An 18,177-nucleotide genomic window follows, 5' to 3' on the forward strand; every position below is an offset into this window, starting at 1 on the left:
TAGTGAACAATCTGCGTTTAAGCCACAACAAATGTTATCTTGACACTGCTGGGAGCACGTTGGCTCATGAGTGGATGCTCCTTATTCTACATTAAAGCCACTCCTCTATAGAATGTTCAGATGCAATTGCTTTATCCCCTATCGAGACTCCGGTCAGAATACTGTGCCGTCCGTCTGTATTTGTCAGTATGACTTTTTTTTTTTTTCAAGGATCTCCAAAGTAGTCTGTGGATTGCAGCAACAACGCTTTGATAAACTCAGCCGTTATGTAGTTTTGGAGGCGCATGCGCAAACAGTGCCCTAAACCGTTACGTAGTATTGGAGGCGCATGCGCAAACCGTGCCAGGTAGGACACCTTCGCGTCACAGCTGTTTGCACTCACAACTTCTTCACCTGTTTTACTAGCAAAAACAAAAGCTGACCATGAGCGAGAACAATGTGCGTGGAGACACACAGGTACCACTCGTTTAAAAATATACGTTGTAGGGAGTGAGTGTAGACCCTCCGTTACTATTATTTGCTAAAAAGCTATGTAATAACGACGAATAAACGCTTAAAAAAAGACGAGATGCCCATGGCTAGCCAATTAAGGGCCTATCTTCTATGCAGTGGTGTTATACTAATATTGTTATGATCCACATGACACGTACAACTTTAAAAATTCCCCTATTAAAACTGGTTTTCCACAAATTGCAGGTCAATTCAGCCTCTAAAGAAAGCGGTAGGTCCTCGTGTTTTTTTTTTGTCCCCTTGTCCCCCCCACATAACTGCTTTTGATTTCATCTGCTACTTTTGAGCTGTCTTCCATTCATTTTAATATGTAGAAATAACGTACCACAAACTTAAATCCCCTCTTATGTGTTTTTTTTTTTTTTTTTTTTCAAAAAGGGGGTCCTAAGAGCACATTTCTAAACCTCGGCTTTCCGATAGCGCACGACGTCGCGTTTATTATACCTACCTCGAAGCGGCAACGGCTAATTTGGGAGGCAAAAAAATGTGTACTAAGCACTGAGGACGTAAGTCGATGCGCCATTTTCTTTTCCGGAACGTTGCAACCCGAGCGCCGACCAGCGGGCCGACTGTCAGCCGGGTTAGGGTGCTTACAGTCGGGTGTACGGTGCATCTGTCCCCCCTGGCTGCCTTCCAACTTTGATTGTTGAGTTCACGTCACACTAAATAAAGTTGAGTAAGTTACACATCACATGGGTCATTCTTGGTTATCCGTGACTTATCAATGTATAAATAAATTTAAAAAATTGTAGGTTTTGAGAGTTTCGACTAATTTTTTTTTAGAGAGAACAGGTTGAAATGTGATATTAATTAAATCTTATCAATAGTGGTGTCTCTTTGAAACTGAGAACTGTTCCATACATGGTATGGTAAATGGATTGAACTTACTTCGTGTTTTATCTACACCATACGGTGCCCAAAGCACTTTACAGGTTCACATTCACCTATTCACGTACATTCATATGGACAGCCTTCCCCTGTGGTGTGTGGTGCCCAAGGACACTTTGACAGCACCCAGATTTGAACCGACAACCCTTCGGTCACCGGATGACCCACTCTACCGACTGAGCCACAGCCGCCCTTATATGGTGGTATTGACAAGTATCACGAATTACTTTTCGCATGAAGGCCCAATTCATTGCCCGGTGTGACTGCAATGGTGATGAATAATAAAATAGAATTAACAATATAATAAAAAAATATTTATCTATAATTCTATAATATAATAACAAATGTTTGTCATATTCTATACTGCTTTCCTGTACTTTATGAGTCATTGTTGTCTCTTAGGAAATTATAGACATAAGGACAAGCATAAAAACAAGGAACACAGACATAAAGTCCACAAGAAAGACAGGGAGCGAGAGAAGCTCAAGCACACACACAGGTAAGATCCTTCAACTGCTTACTTTGACGACAAATAATTGAATAACACAAGTCCGCACAGACAAGAAAACGTGACTGACGGGAAAATAAAATAGAAGAAAATAGTACAACCCCAATTCCAATGAAGTTGGGGCGTTGTGTTAAACAAATTAAAACAGAATACAATGATTTGCAAATCATGTTCAACCTATATTTAATGGAATACACTACAAAGACATTTAATGTTCAAACTGATAAACTTGATTGTTGTTAGCAAATAATCATTACCTTAGAATTTTATGGCTGCAACATGTTCCAAAAAAGCTGGGACAGGTGGCAAAAAAAAGACTGAGAAAGTTGAGGAATGCTTATCAAACACCTGTTTGGAACATCCCACAGGTGAACAGGCTAATTGGGAACAGGTGGGTGCCATGATTGGGTAGAAAAGGAGCTTCCCTGAATTGCTCAGTCATTCACAAGCAAAGATGGGGCGCGGTTCACCTCTTGGTGAACAAGTGTGTGAGAAAATAGTCAAACAGTTTAAGGACAATGTTCCTCAACGTACAATTGCAAGGAATTTAGGGATTTGATCATCTACGGTCCATAATATCATCAAAAGATTCAGCGAATCTGGAGAAATCACTGCATGTAAGCGGCAAGGGCGAAAACCAAAATTGAATGCCAGTGACCTTCGATCAGGCGGAAAAACCGACATCAATGTGTAAAGGATATCACCACATGGGCTCAGGAACACTTCAGAAAACCAATGTCAGTAAATACAGTTCAGTGGACATCGTGTCCTCCGGGGCCAAAGAGGAAAAGAACCATCCGGACTGTTATGGACGCAAAGTTCGAAAGCCAGCATCTGTGATGGTACGGGGCTGTGTTAGTGCCAAAGGCATGGGTAACTTTACACATCTGTGAAGGCACCATTAATGCTGAAAGTTACATGCAGGTTTTGGAGAAAGATATGCTGCCATCCAAGCAACGTATTTTTCCAGGAGGCCCCTGCTTATTTCAGCAAGACAATGCCAAACCACATTCTGCACGTGTTACAACAGCATGGCTTTATAGTAATAATAAGAGTGCGGGTACTAGACTGGCCTGCCTGCAGTCCAGACCTGTCTCCCATTGAAAATGTGTGGCGCATTATGAAGCGTAAAATACGACAACGGAGACCCCAGAATGTTGAACAGCTGAAGCTGTAGATCAAGCAAGAATGGGAAAGAATTCCATCTACAAAGCTTCAACAATTGGTCTCCTCAGTTCCCAAACGTTTATTGAATGTTGTTATAAGAAAAGGTGATGTAACACAGTGGTAAACATGACCCTGTCCCAGCTTTTTTGGAACGTGTCGCAGCCATAAAATTCTAAGTTAATGATTATTTGCTAAAAACAATCAAGTTTATCAGTTTGAACATTAAATATCTTGTCTTTCTAATTCAATAAAATATAGGTTGAACATGATTTGCAAATAATTGTATTCTGTTTTTATAGATGTTTAACACAACGTCCCAACTTCATTGGAATTGGGGTTGTATTTTCAATTTGCGGCATTGAAGTGATATTTTTTCCAAGTTGCACCAGATCCCTTGGCACATACAACAAGAACGAGTACAACCGTTACATAGTAAGTAAGTAAGTAAGTCATTGTAATGCATACTGTATGACATACAGTATATGCCTCTGGACCAGTGTTTGTCTTTCTGACCTCACTGGCCTTTGCGGTGTCTGTTCCAGTGAACCCAAGGGGCGCACTGAGAAGAAACACAGAAACAAAGAGAAGATGAAACACACAGAGAGTGGATCAGACAAGCATGGGGGCGAAAAACACACAGAGAAGCAGAGAGAAGAAATGGTAATAAGTACAGTACTGATTATTTTTAAGATTTTATTTTCTGTTGTAAATGCTTTCTCATGGTTATTATAGAGTGAATGTATTTATGTGTATAAAGACAAACAATGTTGTAACTCTTTCTGTCAGATCAAATCATCCCAAACAGACAAACCTAAAAAAGAGAAACGGAATAGACACATAAGGTGAGCAGCAGCACTGAATGGTATCTACTTTATTATAGCGTAGCCCTACCTCAAGTTTCCTTTTCTGTGCTCTTAACAGCTCACCACTCTGTTGTCTTGTATTTAATGTTTGATTCAGAGATGAAAGCCATGCAGTCATTAAGAGTGAGCCTGAAGACAACAATGTCTTCTACATGTCCACCCACCTCCAGAACACACCCAAACAAGAATATGACATAGAAGAGTATGTGTCGTACAAACTCATCCAGATCTTATGATTGTTTTTTTGGGCACTGAATTTACATTTTCTACAATTCTCAAATTTGATATACAGTATCTTATTTCTTGAAGATATAAACGCAAACCCCAAAAAGTCAAGACAGAAGAAGATAAAAAGGTCAAGAAGAGGAGACATGAGTACAAAGGCGATGAGGATGATGAAGTATGTGCAGTTCTGAATCTATGAATTGTCTGAATGCGCACATTCTCCAAACTGAAATGACTGTGGGTGTTACCTCTTCATTTCAGGACTTGAACCCCAAAAAGAAGAAAGTAAATCATAAAGTATCTGGAGGAAAGAAAGTTGAAAAGGAGGAAGAGAAGTGGAAATGGTAATTCCAGGGGAAATTATTTCTTTATTCCTTTAGCTGTGCAGTTGTCACAATTTCTTCTTTTTGGTGTTTGCTGCCGTTTTGAGGTGGGAGGAGGAAAGATACACCGATGACTCCAAATGGCGCTTTCTTGAACATAAGGGGCCAGTGTTCGCTCCCCCATATGAACCATTGCCCAGCAATGTCAAACTTTACTATGATGGTGAGCCTAGGAGCAAACAAACTTTAAACGTTTTGTTGGCCAACATTTACTAAGATGTAATCCACTATAATGTGCCTATTTATGTTTCTAGGTAAACCAATGAAACTTAATGCCCCCGCTGAAGAAGTAGCTACATTCTTTGCCAAAATGTTGGACCACGAATACACTACAAAGGAGGTCTTCCGAAAGAACTTCTTCAAAAACTGGAAGAAGGTGTGGTCAAGAAAAATGTTGATGCAACAGATTTTTTTTAAGTACTCTAAGTTGAGCTTTTATTTTAGGAAATGACATCCAAAGAGAAATCAAAGGTCACAGACCTGAACAAGTGTGACTTTAGCCAGATGCACGAGTACTTCAAGGCCCAGGCCGAAGCACGCAGGCTGATGTCAAAAGCGGAGAAACAAGTACAGTAGGCCTGCGTCAATGCACACTCCACCAGACCCGAAGCACTGAATAATGAGCGCCATGTTAAAAAAATCTTCGCAGAAAATCAAAGAGGAGAACGAAAGGGTCGTGCAGGAGTATGGGTACTGCATCATGGACAACCACAAAGAGGGGATTGGAAATTTCCGCATCGAACCTCCTGGCCTCTTCCGAGGGCGAGGCGACCATCCAAAGATGGGCATGCTGAAACGACGCATCAGACCTGAAGATATCATTATTAACTGCAGCAAGTGAGTAACATCAACATTAGCGTCATTTAGGGTTGGGCATCATTTTAATTTGAGCGATTACGGTCCCGATTACGGTTCCAAGGGATTCTCGATTCTGATTCTTTTTAGGGGGCTGGGTCAAAAAAGTTTGCATGGTTTAAATAAAGGGTGTCCAAATTAAGAACATCCATTTTTTTAGCAACCCGCAGCATCAACTAAAATGAACATTTGACTCGGGGTTCTTTATAACCAGTGTCAATATGTGAACTAAAAGGCAATGTGTGTGGAACTAACCCAATTGACATATTATTTATTAAGTAATGTTGCAGCTAAAAATTAAATGCAGCATTGTTAAAATCGTTATTGGGGACTGTTTTATCATGTCCAATGGTTTATATGTGCAAGTTTTAACTTGACTTCGTTTTAAAGCTTGTAGCCTTATATTTTGAAGGGTAAGCACCGGAACGCAGCATTTTGGCACGAAAAGTAACTTCACAAGGCACCAGGGATTTATGTATATTTTATTTTTTTAATGCTATAAAACGTTGATTCCTTTCCTTACCCACCGATGAGGCACAAGGTTTGTGATACTGTGAGAAAACGTTTATGTGACTTTTGTCCCAATTCATTGTGATGTAAAGTCTTTGCTCAATGTTGATGTTAAGCTTTTTATTTATTTATTTTTGTCATCGGCTCTTATGTTGGTTTGAAGACTAAAATAAACGCTAAAAGCCATCAGTGCAAAAGTGCAACCAACCGTTTGCCTTGATAGCTGTTTCAATGTTGGCATAGATGTGTTTCACTCACCCAATTGACTTGAGAGTTGACTTCACTGATGCTCCGCGCGTTGCAGGCTGAAGAAGCTCAGAACGCGTCAGACACGACACACCGTGACTTATATTGTGCAAACATCCTTTGCACAATATAATCTTATTCCAAGTGTTGCACTGAGGTGACTGGTCATCAATTTTAACAAAGTCAAGACACACTTTTGTTCGCCACTGCCACCGTTGGGCACAAGCACGTCTTCGTGCGCGTTCTTCTTCGTTGGTTTTCGCTGGTTCTTCGTTGGTTTTCGCTACTTCTTCTTCGGGGTCAGCAGACTAGGCCTCGAAACTAGTAACCGAAATGTTTAAATTTGAACGATTTCGGGATTTCAGTTTCCAATCGGTTCTCTATTCTCGATGCCCAACCCTGGCGTCATTCTCTTCGCCGTGCATACTTTGAACAGGAAACCGTCAAGCCATCTGGAGAGTCTCCTTTTTGTACATCCTTCTGCTATTTTTAGGACTCTTTGACTTTATGATGGGTTATTTCTAGTCTTTGTATTTTTTTTGGGTGTACACAGAGGTGGAGGACCAATTGCATGAATGAAATTACACGTACCTCGCCCGCCTGGATGTGCACTTTGAAAATATGGTCAAAAGTATTGAGACATACCTTAATCAGTTAATCATTATATTAATCAGTTAAGTCAGTGTGTGAGTTCTGCCAGAATCTTCTTAAGACTTACTGGATCTCTCCTTCCAAATTTTGGGGAAGAGTATGGGGAAAGGCCCTTTTCTGTTTCACTGGGGACAAATAAACAAACTTCAAAATCCAGAATAGTGTGGTCTGACTTCATATCTTTCAACTTTTGTCAATTATGTCGGTCTGATGGACAGGTGTCTGGAAACTTTTACAAATTTAGTGTATTCAAAATTGGTTTAGGTGTGAATGATTGTTTAACACGACGTGTTTTATTCCTCTATAAAGCTGCGTTTTCTCCTTTAGGGACTCCAACCATCCTAAACCTCCCCCGGGAACCAAATGGAAAGAGGTTCGCCATGACAATAAGGTAACCTGGCTTGTATCTTGGACAGAGAACATTCAAGGCTCCAACAAGTACATCATGTTGAACCCGAGCTCCAGGATCAAGGTATCTGTCCTTCCAGCTTCAATCTTGATTCACATGAACTTAATCGAGAGTTACAGAATGATGTGTGTGCAGGGTGAGAAGGACTGGCAAAAATATGAGACAGCTCGCCGTTTGAAAAAATGCGTGGATCAGATTCGGAACCAGTACAGAGACGACTGGAGATCAAAGGAGATGAGGATCAAACAGAGAGCAGTCGCCCTTTATTTTATTGATAAGGTGAGACCAAATGAAGGTAAATGAGGTTTTTCATTTCAACAATTTTGGACACTAATCAAATAAAGTAAAACGGAGCGTCAGAGAAAGTTTCCACTCAAGTTGCGGAATTACACAACTGAATATGATACAGCAACTGTTCCACTCGCAAGCGTCGACGATGGTGACAATATGTTCCGTCCCCCGTAGCTCGCACTTAGGGCAGGTCACGAGAAAGAGGAAGGCGAGACCGCAGACACCGTCGGCTGCTGCTCACTGCGGGTGGAGCACATCAACCTGTACCCAAAGATGGATGAGCAGAAGTATGTGGTGGAGTTGGACTTTTTGGGCAAGGACTCTATTCGCTACTACAACAAGATCCCTGTGGAGAAGAAGGTAAGGTAGCAGAAGGGCAGCAAAGAGAATAATATATGAATGAAGAGAGAGTTAAACATGAACGAGGTGCAGCTTGGGCAGCTTTCCTTTACAAAAACTCTGTCAATGTTTTTTTGTCACAGCTTTCTTCTTACGTTTTCAAGAAACAAATAAAAGGCACAACAGCTGCACCCCTCATTGTGGACAGATTCAAGATGACACAATTTTCTGGTAAACGTGACAATGCCGTCATGAATACTGACTAAATATATCTTAACACCTGCAGGTGTTTAAAAATCTCAAGCTGTTCATGGAGAATAAGCACCCTGAAGATGACCTCTTTGACAAACTGAATGTAAATACATAATCCGTATCCAGAGATCTAATTTAAAAACATGATTTAAAGCGTGCTTTTTTTCCCCTCCAATCTCGCCCCCTCACATCTTCACCCTGCTTCCTACAGACATCTATTTTGAATAAGCATTTACAGGAGCTGATGGACGGCCTGACCGCAAAGGTCTTCCGCACCTACAACGCCTCGATCACACTACAGCAGCAGCTCAAAGAACTTACCTCCCGTGAGTGCCCCTTGCCTTTCCCTGTAGCTTATGAGCCCATATATGACGATAAATTGTCCACAAGTGTAGTCGTGCCATACACACAACAACAGAAACAAATAGGACTTCTCCAAGTCCCTGGAATAATTTCAAGTGAGGGGCAAGGTTTGCAAGGAGGAATGTACAACCCCAATTCCAATGAAGTTGGGACATTGTGTTAAACATAAATAAAAACATAATACAATGATTTGCAAATCATGTTCAACCTATATTTAATTGAATAAACGACAAAGACAAAATATTTCATGTTGAAACTGATAAACGTTATTGTTTTTAGCAAATAATCATTAACTTAGAATTTTATGGCTGCAACACATTCCCAAAAAGCTGGGACAGGGTCATGTTTACCACTGTGTTACATCACCTTTTCTTTTAACAACATTCAATAAATGTTTGGGAACTGAGGACACTAATTGTTGAAGCTTTGTAGGTAGAATTCTTTCCCATTCTTCCTTGATGTACAGCTTCAGCTGTTCAACAGTCCGGGGTCTCCGTTGTCGTATTTTACGCTTCATAATGCGCCAGACATTTTCAATGGGAGACGGGTCTGGACTGCAGGCAGGCCAGTCTAGTACCCGCACTCTTTTACTACGAAGCCACGCTGTTGTAAGACATGCAGAATGTGGTTTGGCATTGTCTTGCTGAAATAAGTAGGGGCATCCATGAAAAAGACGTTGCTTGGATGGCAGCATGTTTCTCTTAAACCTGTATGTACATTTCAGCATTAATGGTACGTTCACAGATGTGTAAGTTACCCATGCCCTTGGCATTAACACAGCCCCATACCATCACAGATGCTGGCTTTTGAACTTTACGTCCATAACAGTCCGGATGGTTCTTTTCATCTGGCCCGGAGGACACAACGTCCACAATTTCCAAAAACAATTTGAAATGTGGACTCGTCGGACCACAGAACACTTTTCCACTTTTCATCGGTCCATCTTAGATGAGCTTGGGCCCAGAGAAGTCGGCGGCGTTTCTGGGTGTTGTTGATAAATGGCTTTTGCTTTGCATAGTAGAGTTTCAAGTTGCACTTACGGATGTAGCGCCGAACTGTATTTACTGACATTGGTTTTCTGAAGTGTTCCTGAGCCCATGTGGTGATGATATCCTTTACATATTGATTGATACATCTTGGGCAGCTGTCCCAATGGTTAAGATCATTGCCTGCCACCGTGGGGGACCTAGGTTCAAGACCCTGACTGGACCATCCGCCAACATCCCCCGAACTCACGGCTGTGGTGTCCTTGAGCAAGACACTGATACGCTGCAATGCTCCCCGGGCGTTTCAGCTGCCCCTTGCTCCAGTGTGTTCCACTAACGTGTATGTGTTCACTGTGATGGGTTAAATGCAGATAACACATTTCGTGTGCATGCATGCATGTTAATGACAATAAAAGGTGATTCTTCTTCTTCTTCTTCTTGATGTAGGTTTTTGATGCAGTGCCGCCTCAGTGATTTCTCCAGATTCTCTGAACCTTTTGATGATATTATGGACCGTAGATGACGAAATCCCTAAATTCCTTGCAATTGTACGTTGAGGAACATTGTCCTTAAACTGTTAGACTAGTTTCTCACACACTTGTTCGCAAAGAGGTGAACCTCGCCCCATCTTTGCTTGTGAATGACTGAGCAATTCAGGGAAGCTCCTTTTATACCCAATCATGGCACCCACCTGTTCCCCATTAGCTTGTTCACCTGTAGGATTTTCCAAACAGATTTTTGATGAGCATTCCTCAACTTTCTCAGTCTTTTTTGCCACCTGTCCCAGCTTTTTTGGAACATGTTGCCGCCATAAAATTCTAAGTTAATGATTATTTGATAAAAACAATCAAGTTTATCAGTTTGAACATTAAATATCTTGTCTTTGTAGTGTTTTCAATTAAATATAGGTGGAACATGATTTGCAAATCATTGTATTCTGTTTTTATTTATGTTTAACACAACGTCCCAACTTTATTGGAATTGGGGTTGTATGAGAGACAAAAACTTTTTGTTCCCCCCACCCCCAAATAAATGTTTTACGGTTCCGCTTACGGTTCTCTTACATTGCCAATGAGTGATGATGTCACACACAGGAAGTGTATTATGGTTCTGAACTTTTTCAACAGTGTTGTCAAGGCAAAAGCACACTGAAGTTAGGCTATATTTCACATGAAAATATAACGGGGCTACTTACAACACAGCTTTAATTTTGTCAAAAGGTATGGTCCAATGTGCAGAACATCTTTAGCATTATCATGTCATTTAATGATATCAGTTTGTATTATTTCAATCCCTCTCCCAATGAGAATCGATAAGCAATCGGATCGATAAGCAGTATCGATAATGGCATCAGAATCTCCTTAATTCTTATGAATTCCGCTGGCATAACAAAAGTTGTTCAAATAAGGACTGTGAACGTTGGAAGCACTTTGTTACAACTGTAGTTTTTTTTTAAGTGCTCTAGAAATAAAGTTGAGTTGAATTTAGTGATCTCAGTATTCTAAGTGTATAGGGCACCGGTGTCAAACTGGTGGCCCGGGGGCCAGATCCGGCCCGCCAGATCCGGCCCGCCACATCTTTTTATGTGGCCCGCGAAAGCAAATCAAAATTGCTCATTGTGTTCTGGTGTAATACCATTGAGATATTTCCAAGCTTTTTTTTTTGTTACCAATCCCCCTTTGAAAAGAAATGTAATAGTTGAAAAACATGTTTTTATAGGCTCCTGATTTCAAAACTGGTTATTCATCAATGTGTTGTGTATACTGTATGTAATTAGAATATATGTGGTAATCTTTCATTTATATGGGTTCACAGTCGTAGCGGCCCTCCGAGGGAAGTCATAACTACGATGTGACCCGTGACAAAAATGAGTTTGACACCACTGGTGTAGGGGGTCCTCGGTTTATGGTCCCGCCATATGTGATTTCAAGGTCACGAACTGCGTGTACCAGTGTAAGAATGTCATCACGCCACACATGCTCAGTTTACCATCGTACTTACTCTTTTTCATGTGATTGTTTTACATTTATGCCTTAGTGATTGTTTTGCAAGTATTTACTGTAATTATGACTGTACTGCTTTAGCATGAGTTAGTGATAGAGTACGCGTTCCGATTTGCATACAAATGTGGGTTATGTCACAGCATTAAGAAACGGAACTCCGTCCTAAACCGCCGTACTGTTCCGAACTGAATCAAACTATGCTGCGTGGTGGTAATCGGACCCATGATGAAGGTGATCTGTTTGTCTCACAGTGGAGAAATGTCCATACTCCAAGTGATGCAAAATATGTCCAGTAATGTTAATCTCTCCTTCGGTGTCTTCTTTTTCATCTTATTTTCCTCTTGTATGCTTATTTTACATGTGTCAGCTGATGAAAGCATGCCAGCAAAAATCCTGTCGTACAACCGAGCCAACCGAGCAGTGGCCGTCCTCTGTAACCACCAGAGAGCACCACCGAAAACATTTGAGAAGTCAATGCAAAACCTCCAGACTAAGGTTCACGCTTGAGTTTTTCATTATTTCCTCCCTGTGCCATTGTCCGTTGATTATACTTGACCTCAACAAGAGGTAATAACTGGGCACCATTTTGTTTGTTTAATGTGTTGATGACTAGATCGACAATAAACAGAATCAACTTTCCGCAGCCAGGAAGCAGCTGAAGGCTGCTAAGGCTGATCACAAGGCTTCCAATGATGAGAAAAGCAAAATGTAAGGAATCTCCATTAATAAGCAGAAAGAGTTTGTCAAAGTTTGCTCACAACATCCAGCGTATTCTCACATCGAACTCTGTGTCTGTTATGTCCCTGTGCTTTGTACAACTCCAATTCCAATTAAGTTGGGCGGTTGTGTTAAACATAAAAACAGAATACAATGATTTGTAAATCATGTTCAACCTATATTTAATTGAATGCACAACAAAGACAAGATATTTCATGTTCAAACTGATAAATCTTATTGTTTTTTGCAAATAATCATTCACTTAGTATTTTATGGCTGCAACGCGTTCCAAAAAAGCTGGGACAGGGTCATGTTTACCGCTGTATCAATGTCAGTTTGACCAGGAAAAGTAACTCCCTATTTTAAAATATTTACAGTTTTTTTTACACTATTACACTTTCTGCTCATGTTCATTTCTTGTAAGAATTACAGTTCAGAAATAAATTACAAGTACTTAAAAATAGGGAGTTACTTTTCAATCACCTGGTGTGGACATTTTCTAAAAGTACTCACTCATAAGTATGAGAAAAATAGTTTTTAACCTCGATTTAAAAACATTGACATTTGGTGCTGACTTGACTTCTGCTGGCAACTTATTCCATTCGTGAGCAGCATAGCAGCTAAAGGCTGCTTCACCATGTTTGCTGGAAAGAGGATTTTGCGTTTTGTGAGCGGACGAGTCAAACAATCACTTTACTGGGGTACAGAAAATAAATTTATCACTCTGATCATTTGGGGGAAACAGGCCAAAGCCCAGTGTGCAAAACCTAAAAACCGCGGTCCGTAATGTAGCCTTCAGACCCTACCGAACAGTAAGTACCCTTCCAGGCCTAATGTATACAATATTTCTTCCTCTTCCTCTCTATCAGGGCTGTGGAGGTGAAGCGTAAAATTGTGAAGAGGACAGAGGAGCAGCTGATGAAGCTCCAGGTGCAGGCCACAGACAGACAGGAGAATAAGCAGATTGCTCTGGGCACCTCCAAACTCAACTATCTGGATCCACGCATATCTGTTGCATGGTAATCCGCGGTCATCATTGGTTTTAAGTCAAAGACTTCGTGTGGATTTTCACTGGTACATGACATCTTACCTTAGTGACATGAAGGCAGGATATTCTCTAATAGTGTCAGGAAAGGAAAAGAGAACAGCTGCTATATCAACAGAGGAGCCAGGGAGCGTCCACTCACCAAACAGCACTCCTTCCTCCGTGTGGGAAGTCAGAAGAGGTGCTCCACCCTCCCTAACAGATGGCCCTACTGCTATTTATGGAGAGCCTCCTCCTGTAGCACAATGGATAAAGGAATGTTCTGTGTTTTGCCCGGTCGTAAGGCTTTCACCTTTCAGGGTGGTGCCTGGGAAACTGGCACACAATGTAGCTGAACACGTGTGAATCAACATAAAAGAGGTCAAGAAGACACGAACCTGACAGCGGCTGGGCTTGTGTGTTTATGTTATCATGCAGCTGTCGTAAAGATATTGTCACCTTGGTGGAATGCGATTACATTCCGCAACAAGCTCCCTCGCAAAACAAAACTAGTTAGCAGTTTCATGATGAGTTCATTTCATCCATTTCTCTTCCACAGGTCCAAGAAATGGGGTGTATCTATTGAGAAGATCTACAACAAAACCCAGAGAGAGAAGTTTGCCTGGGCAATTGACATGGTTGACCAGGACTACGAATTTTAAAACTTACACAAGTGTTGCACCTTTTTCGATCGATACTCGTTATTTAAAAAAGAACTTTTAATGAGGATAAATAGCTCTGCTGTGCAATCACTGCAGATTCATGAAGATAGAAGCAAACCTTGTTGGAACCGCGGCAAAAGTTAATAATTGACCTATAATGGTGTTGTTAATATTGAAAAGTTACTTGTTACTTCTGTTTCTCTGACCAGCCAAAGGAACACTAAAAACAATAGAAAGCCAAGCACTGAATAATGAGAAGACAATGACTTATTTTCATGTCATTTGATTTTTCCTTTTTCATTTCAGGGATATACATAATTTTCCCAGTGTTTATAAAAGTGTTTTGTATGCATCGTGTACTGGAAGCTCTTTATGGCTGATGTTATACACTTTATGTGTCTCCAGTTTGCAGTCAACAAGATGTAGCGTTCGCTTTGGTTACATGAAACTGCTGAAGTACAGCACTTAAAAGCTTTTTTTTTATATAGTAAGTCCTGAAGCAGGATGTCAATTTAGCCCAAAAAAAAGATCATATGGTTTATCACTGTATGTGATTTTTTTTTTTTTTTTTTTTGTATTTCTGTGAAAATGAAACAGGTGTCATCAAAATGTGGAAGGATGTGTTTTTATTAATGTCATTTGTTCAATTTTAATGACATTTAATTTCTCATTGTTCAATGCGTTTTGCGAGTGTGTAGTTTCGAGAATAAAAAATGTCAAACTTTCCCTTTTTCTTCATTGCTTCATTGCTCTACACTTTTTTAATTACACTTAAGTTGTATTTAACTTTCAAGGACAGTCAAATACATTTGCATTGGAGTATTTAATATTGGTCATTATTATGGTACTTGGAGAGCTAAGTCATTTTTGAGATGGTAGTGTAAAACGTTTTACAATCACTGGTACAGGGTAAAGTAAATTGAATTTCCACGTGAGGGAAAAAACTTTATAGAGCACCTAAAAAAACAACGGCTAGTGTAACAAAGTGCTGTTCATAAATAAAATGGAACATAAAAAACTAATAAATAATAGGCAAACTTTTTTTTTTAAATGAAAAATACAACATAAAAACCAGTAAAACCAGTAGGTGACGTTGAGACACCCTTGCAGCGTTTTCTGTGTCCAAAACTTGTCACAGTCCTTATGTTGGTTGCCTGCTGTTTCACGAGAGGCCTACTGGTGGTGTCAAGTTGTATCAAGTTTGAATAATAATAATAACAACATCGGGAAATGGGAGCTCACTATTTGTCTGGCTGAGCTTTTATTGTGAAATACGTCACCGGAAGAGGTAGGTTTTCGCATTGACGCTGCTGGTGGTCGCAGGGAGGAGAATCGCTTGGGCTGCTGCCAGTCTCCTACTCGACTCAAAGGCAGGCTTGCGTACCTTTGCTCCGACTCTCGCGGTCTGCCTGTCTCTATGGACGGCCACAGGGGAGACGAGGAAACTGGGCGTTTTGTTGACGGGAAATGGTGAGCCTTCCCTGGTGCTCGGCGGTGCTCACATCTCGGAAAAGCAGAAGGCAAGGCAACAAACGGGAGAGAGTAGCAGCCGCTAGAGATGTGCGGTCAGGCCGAGATTGCGGTAAGTCCAGCACAGCACAGCAAGCTACTGCGACGTGTTGTTTTATTTTTCCCTCCCCCCTCACTTTTTTTTTTTTTTTAAACGAAGATATGAAAGCAGACACGTCAAGACGGGGAAGAGTAGCTAGTCGTACCTGAGCCTATTTTGAGGGTCTAACAACAACGGCAGCAGCACCATGCCTGTGGCCCAGCGACATGCTAGCTCTCACCGGCCGCGGTGGTGATTCCGCGCTGAGGAAATAAATAGCAGCCAGGCGTTTCTTGTTCTCCCATTCGGCTGCTTCCAAGTATCTCGCCCCCCCCCCCCCCCCCAAAAAAAAAAAAAAATATTAAAACAAAATGTGTTGCCTCACTCACCTAAACGTATTGTACTGTGGGTGCGGATACTGTCTATTGTCTTTTTTACAAACTCCAATAGGCTTGAATGTCGAAACTGTTCGGTCAAATTTTGTGGCGAAAGTTACTGTATGCGCTGTGGGATTAGTTTTGAAGAAACATTAGCTTCCCTGCCAGGTGTTTTTTTTTTCTTTTTGTCTCTTAAGTTTTATTTTATTAAGGGAACTGGATGGTTACATAATTAAAACGATTATTTCACAAAAGTCAAAACGCTGTTGACTGTTCTTGCAGCGACCGTGTCGCCTTACATGATTATGACTATAATTTTGAGCTTTTCTGTCTGTTTGTTTGTTTCTTTGATTCATCAAATGAGATTTGTGGCAATGTTACCCTAAAGCCAAATTATTTAATGAATAGCTTTGCCTTTGCTGTGCATCAAACTATGTCTTGGTTACAATTAGAGGTGCAACACTTAATCCATTATTTGAGAACTAAGGAATTTTCAAATTAATCGACAACTGTTTCGATAAAATCGGATGATCGTTTGGAGCCGCTGTTTAACTTGTTTAAAAAATGTCCAGATCCGCTTGATTTCAACAGTAAATATTGTCTGATTTATGTAGTCATCCATGAAACCAGACTGATTATTTTTGTTTGATCAAAATATTTGCATACATCTGCTTTTTCTTTGGATAGCAATAATCAGCATTTTTGTCCATTTTCTGACATGTTACGGACCAAACCAGTAACTGAACCATCATCAATTTGTGGAGAAAATAATATTCAGTTTAATCTATTACGAATAAGATGTCATTGACATGCCAATGAACAGGAAGCAGCCTCAGAAATGTATATCAAACTAGTAGCCCTTCACATTAATCAGTAATTCAGAAGTGGCTCTCACTTTCAAAAAGGTTAGTGAGTACAATGTCACTTTCTCGTGTGATATTGCTTAATTGTTGTTTATTTGGTTTTGTTTACTCATTAAACAATACCAAATAGACAACAACAATTAGTTAATAAACTGTAATCGGGGATGGGAAGGAATGATTTCCAATAAAATAGGAATATTATATAGCTGCAGCCCTCAATATAATACCTTGAACAATGACTATAATCTGATTGATAATACAGGTACACCCGCGTATATCCAAATTTGAATAGGAATTGTAAATATTCAATGAAGCTGCCAAATGTTCCACCTGGCTGCCTCAACTATGGTCGAAAGTATGTCTCGGTCTGACAGATTTGGAATTGTTGTTTCATGGGCCTCCCTCCTCCTCCTCATGTTGTAGGTATCCCTGTCTAGGTCCAGGCTGAGCATATTGTTCTGAAAGGAAACAGATAACAAACAGGGGAAGTGAACATGGCTGGGACCTCGGGCTTTTTTTCCAACGGACCCGTCGCGTGGATGGACAACAACGCAGAGATGAACAACCTCTACCGAGACCTGGAGCTGGGCACGGTGCTGACGCTGTTTTATTCCAAGAAATCTCAGCGGCCAGAGAGGAGGACTTTCCAGGTCAAGCTGGAGACGAGGACCGTTATTTGGACTCGCGGCACAGACAAAATAGAGGGCGAGAGTGAGTACCCACTTACACACTTACAAACCAAAATTCGGACTTTCATACGAGACCTGCATAAAGTACCTCGATACCAATACTGAAACAATATCACAGCAAAAACCTAAAACATTTGTAAAAGCAGGGGAATCGTAGATGCCAAAACATGGAACTTTACATTCTTTGCATTTTTCTAAAATAAGGAATATATATATGCGTGTATGTATGTGTGTATATATATATATATATATATATATATATATATATGTGTGTGTGTATATATATAGACTTTACACCGATTTTATCGGCCTGATCGGTATCGGCCGATATTTCGCATTTTATGCTGATCGGCTGATCAGCTTCAATGTCATAATTCGCCGATCATTGATCAGCTCCGCAAAAGACATTTACTCCGCGTCGCCATCGTGCACAGTATATTTGAATCCAAAAGCTAGTTTATTTTTTATCCTTGTCACGTGTCTTTTGACGTACTACTGTAACTATCTGATAGGCAGTAAAGGTATTAAAAAAATAATAATACATGTCGCGGTGTGGAACAGAGAACACGTCTGAAACAGGCAACACGTAATTCCCGGATCAGACTACAAGACAAATTTTCTCATTCACGATTGCGCTATGTCAGACTACTACAATAAAATCTTGTCTTCCGTAATAGAAGACCGTTGATTTGTTCTGTCTGTCACTATGCCTCACTGGCATAAATAGAGGAACAAAGATACATTATTTATTGTAAATATAATTTTTTGAGCAATTAAGTACACAAGTATATACAGTAAATGAACAGGTCATTTAAATAGACACATTCCTCCATCTTGTGATAGGTTA

At 40.4% G+C, this 18,177-nt stretch overlaps 2 protein-coding genes across 24 annotated transcripts in view; both read left to right on the forward strand.

Moving 5' to 3' along the window:
• The first annotated feature begins 345 nt into the window (after positions 1–345).
• top1b (DNA topoisomerase Ib) lies at positions 346–14,760 on the forward strand. Of its 20 annotated transcripts, none has more exons than XM_061749622.1 (23): positions 346–456; positions 697–721; positions 1,433–1,601; positions 1,801–1,897; positions 3,454–3,505; positions 3,616–3,733; positions 3,860–3,915; positions 4,034–4,138; positions 4,246–4,336; positions 4,423–4,505; positions 4,592–4,707; positions 4,799–4,920; positions 4,989–5,111; positions 5,194–5,381; positions 7,134–7,278; positions 7,351–7,494; positions 7,681–7,866; positions 8,132–8,200; positions 8,309–8,423; positions 11,817–11,944; positions 12,063–12,157; positions 13,036–13,185; positions 13,750–14,760. In XM_061749622.1, the coding sequence occupies exons 3-23, from the start codon at positions 1,473–1,475 to the stop codon at positions 13,850–13,852; spliced, it is 2,415 nt and encodes an 804-aa protein (XP_061605606.1). In that variant the 5' UTR covers positions 346–456; positions 697–721; positions 1,433–1,472; the 3' UTR covers positions 13,853–14,760. The 20 variants fall into 20 exon arrangements, 19 of the variants coding, with proteins under 19 accessions (XP_061605606.1, XP_061605527.1, XP_061605368.1 ...); XM_061749778.1 differs by having other exon boundaries at positions 368–456; positions 1,481–1,669; positions 3,373–3,513; XM_061749702.1 differs by having other exon boundaries at positions 391–438.
• Positions 14,761–15,131: 371 nt separating this feature from the next.
• Positions 15,132–18,177, forward strand: part of plcg1 (phospholipase C, gamma 1) — a 28,254-nt gene continuing 25,208 nt past the window's right edge. For 2 of the 4 annotated variants that reach the window (XM_061751788.1, XM_061751876.1), the window contains exons 1-2: positions 15,134–15,434; positions 17,065–17,352. In XM_061751788.1, coding sequence (XP_061607772.1) covers positions 17,136–17,352 — 217 coding nt within the window. In that variant the 5' untranslated portion in view covers positions 15,134–15,434; positions 17,065–17,135. Of the gene's footprint in view, positions 15,435–17,064; positions 17,353–18,177 lie in introns of all 4 variants that reach the window. The other 2 variants (XM_061751616.1, XM_061751701.1) reach the window with 2 other exon arrangements.

Source organism: Phyllopteryx taeniolatus, chromosome 1, assembly GCF_024500385.1.
Source record: "Phyllopteryx taeniolatus isolate TA_2022b chromosome 1, UOR_Ptae_1.2, whole genome shotgun sequence".
NCBI lineage: Eukaryota > Metazoa > Chordata > Actinopteri > Syngnathiformes > Syngnathidae > Phyllopteryx > Phyllopteryx taeniolatus.

Excerpts from the sequence above, each read along its gene's own strand:
- top1b (XM_061749384.1), top strand. The coding sequence starts at position 437 with ATGTGCGTGGAGACACACAG. Across the intron at positions 4,337-4,422 it reads AAGGCGATGAGGATGATGAA|GACTTGAACCCCAAAAAGAA; the intron begins GTATGTGCAGTT and ends TCTTCATTTCAG. Across the intron at positions 4,708-4,798 it reads TGTCAAACTTTACTATGATG|GTAAACCAATGAAACTTAAT; the intron begins GTGAGCCTAGGA and ends TTATGTTTCTAG.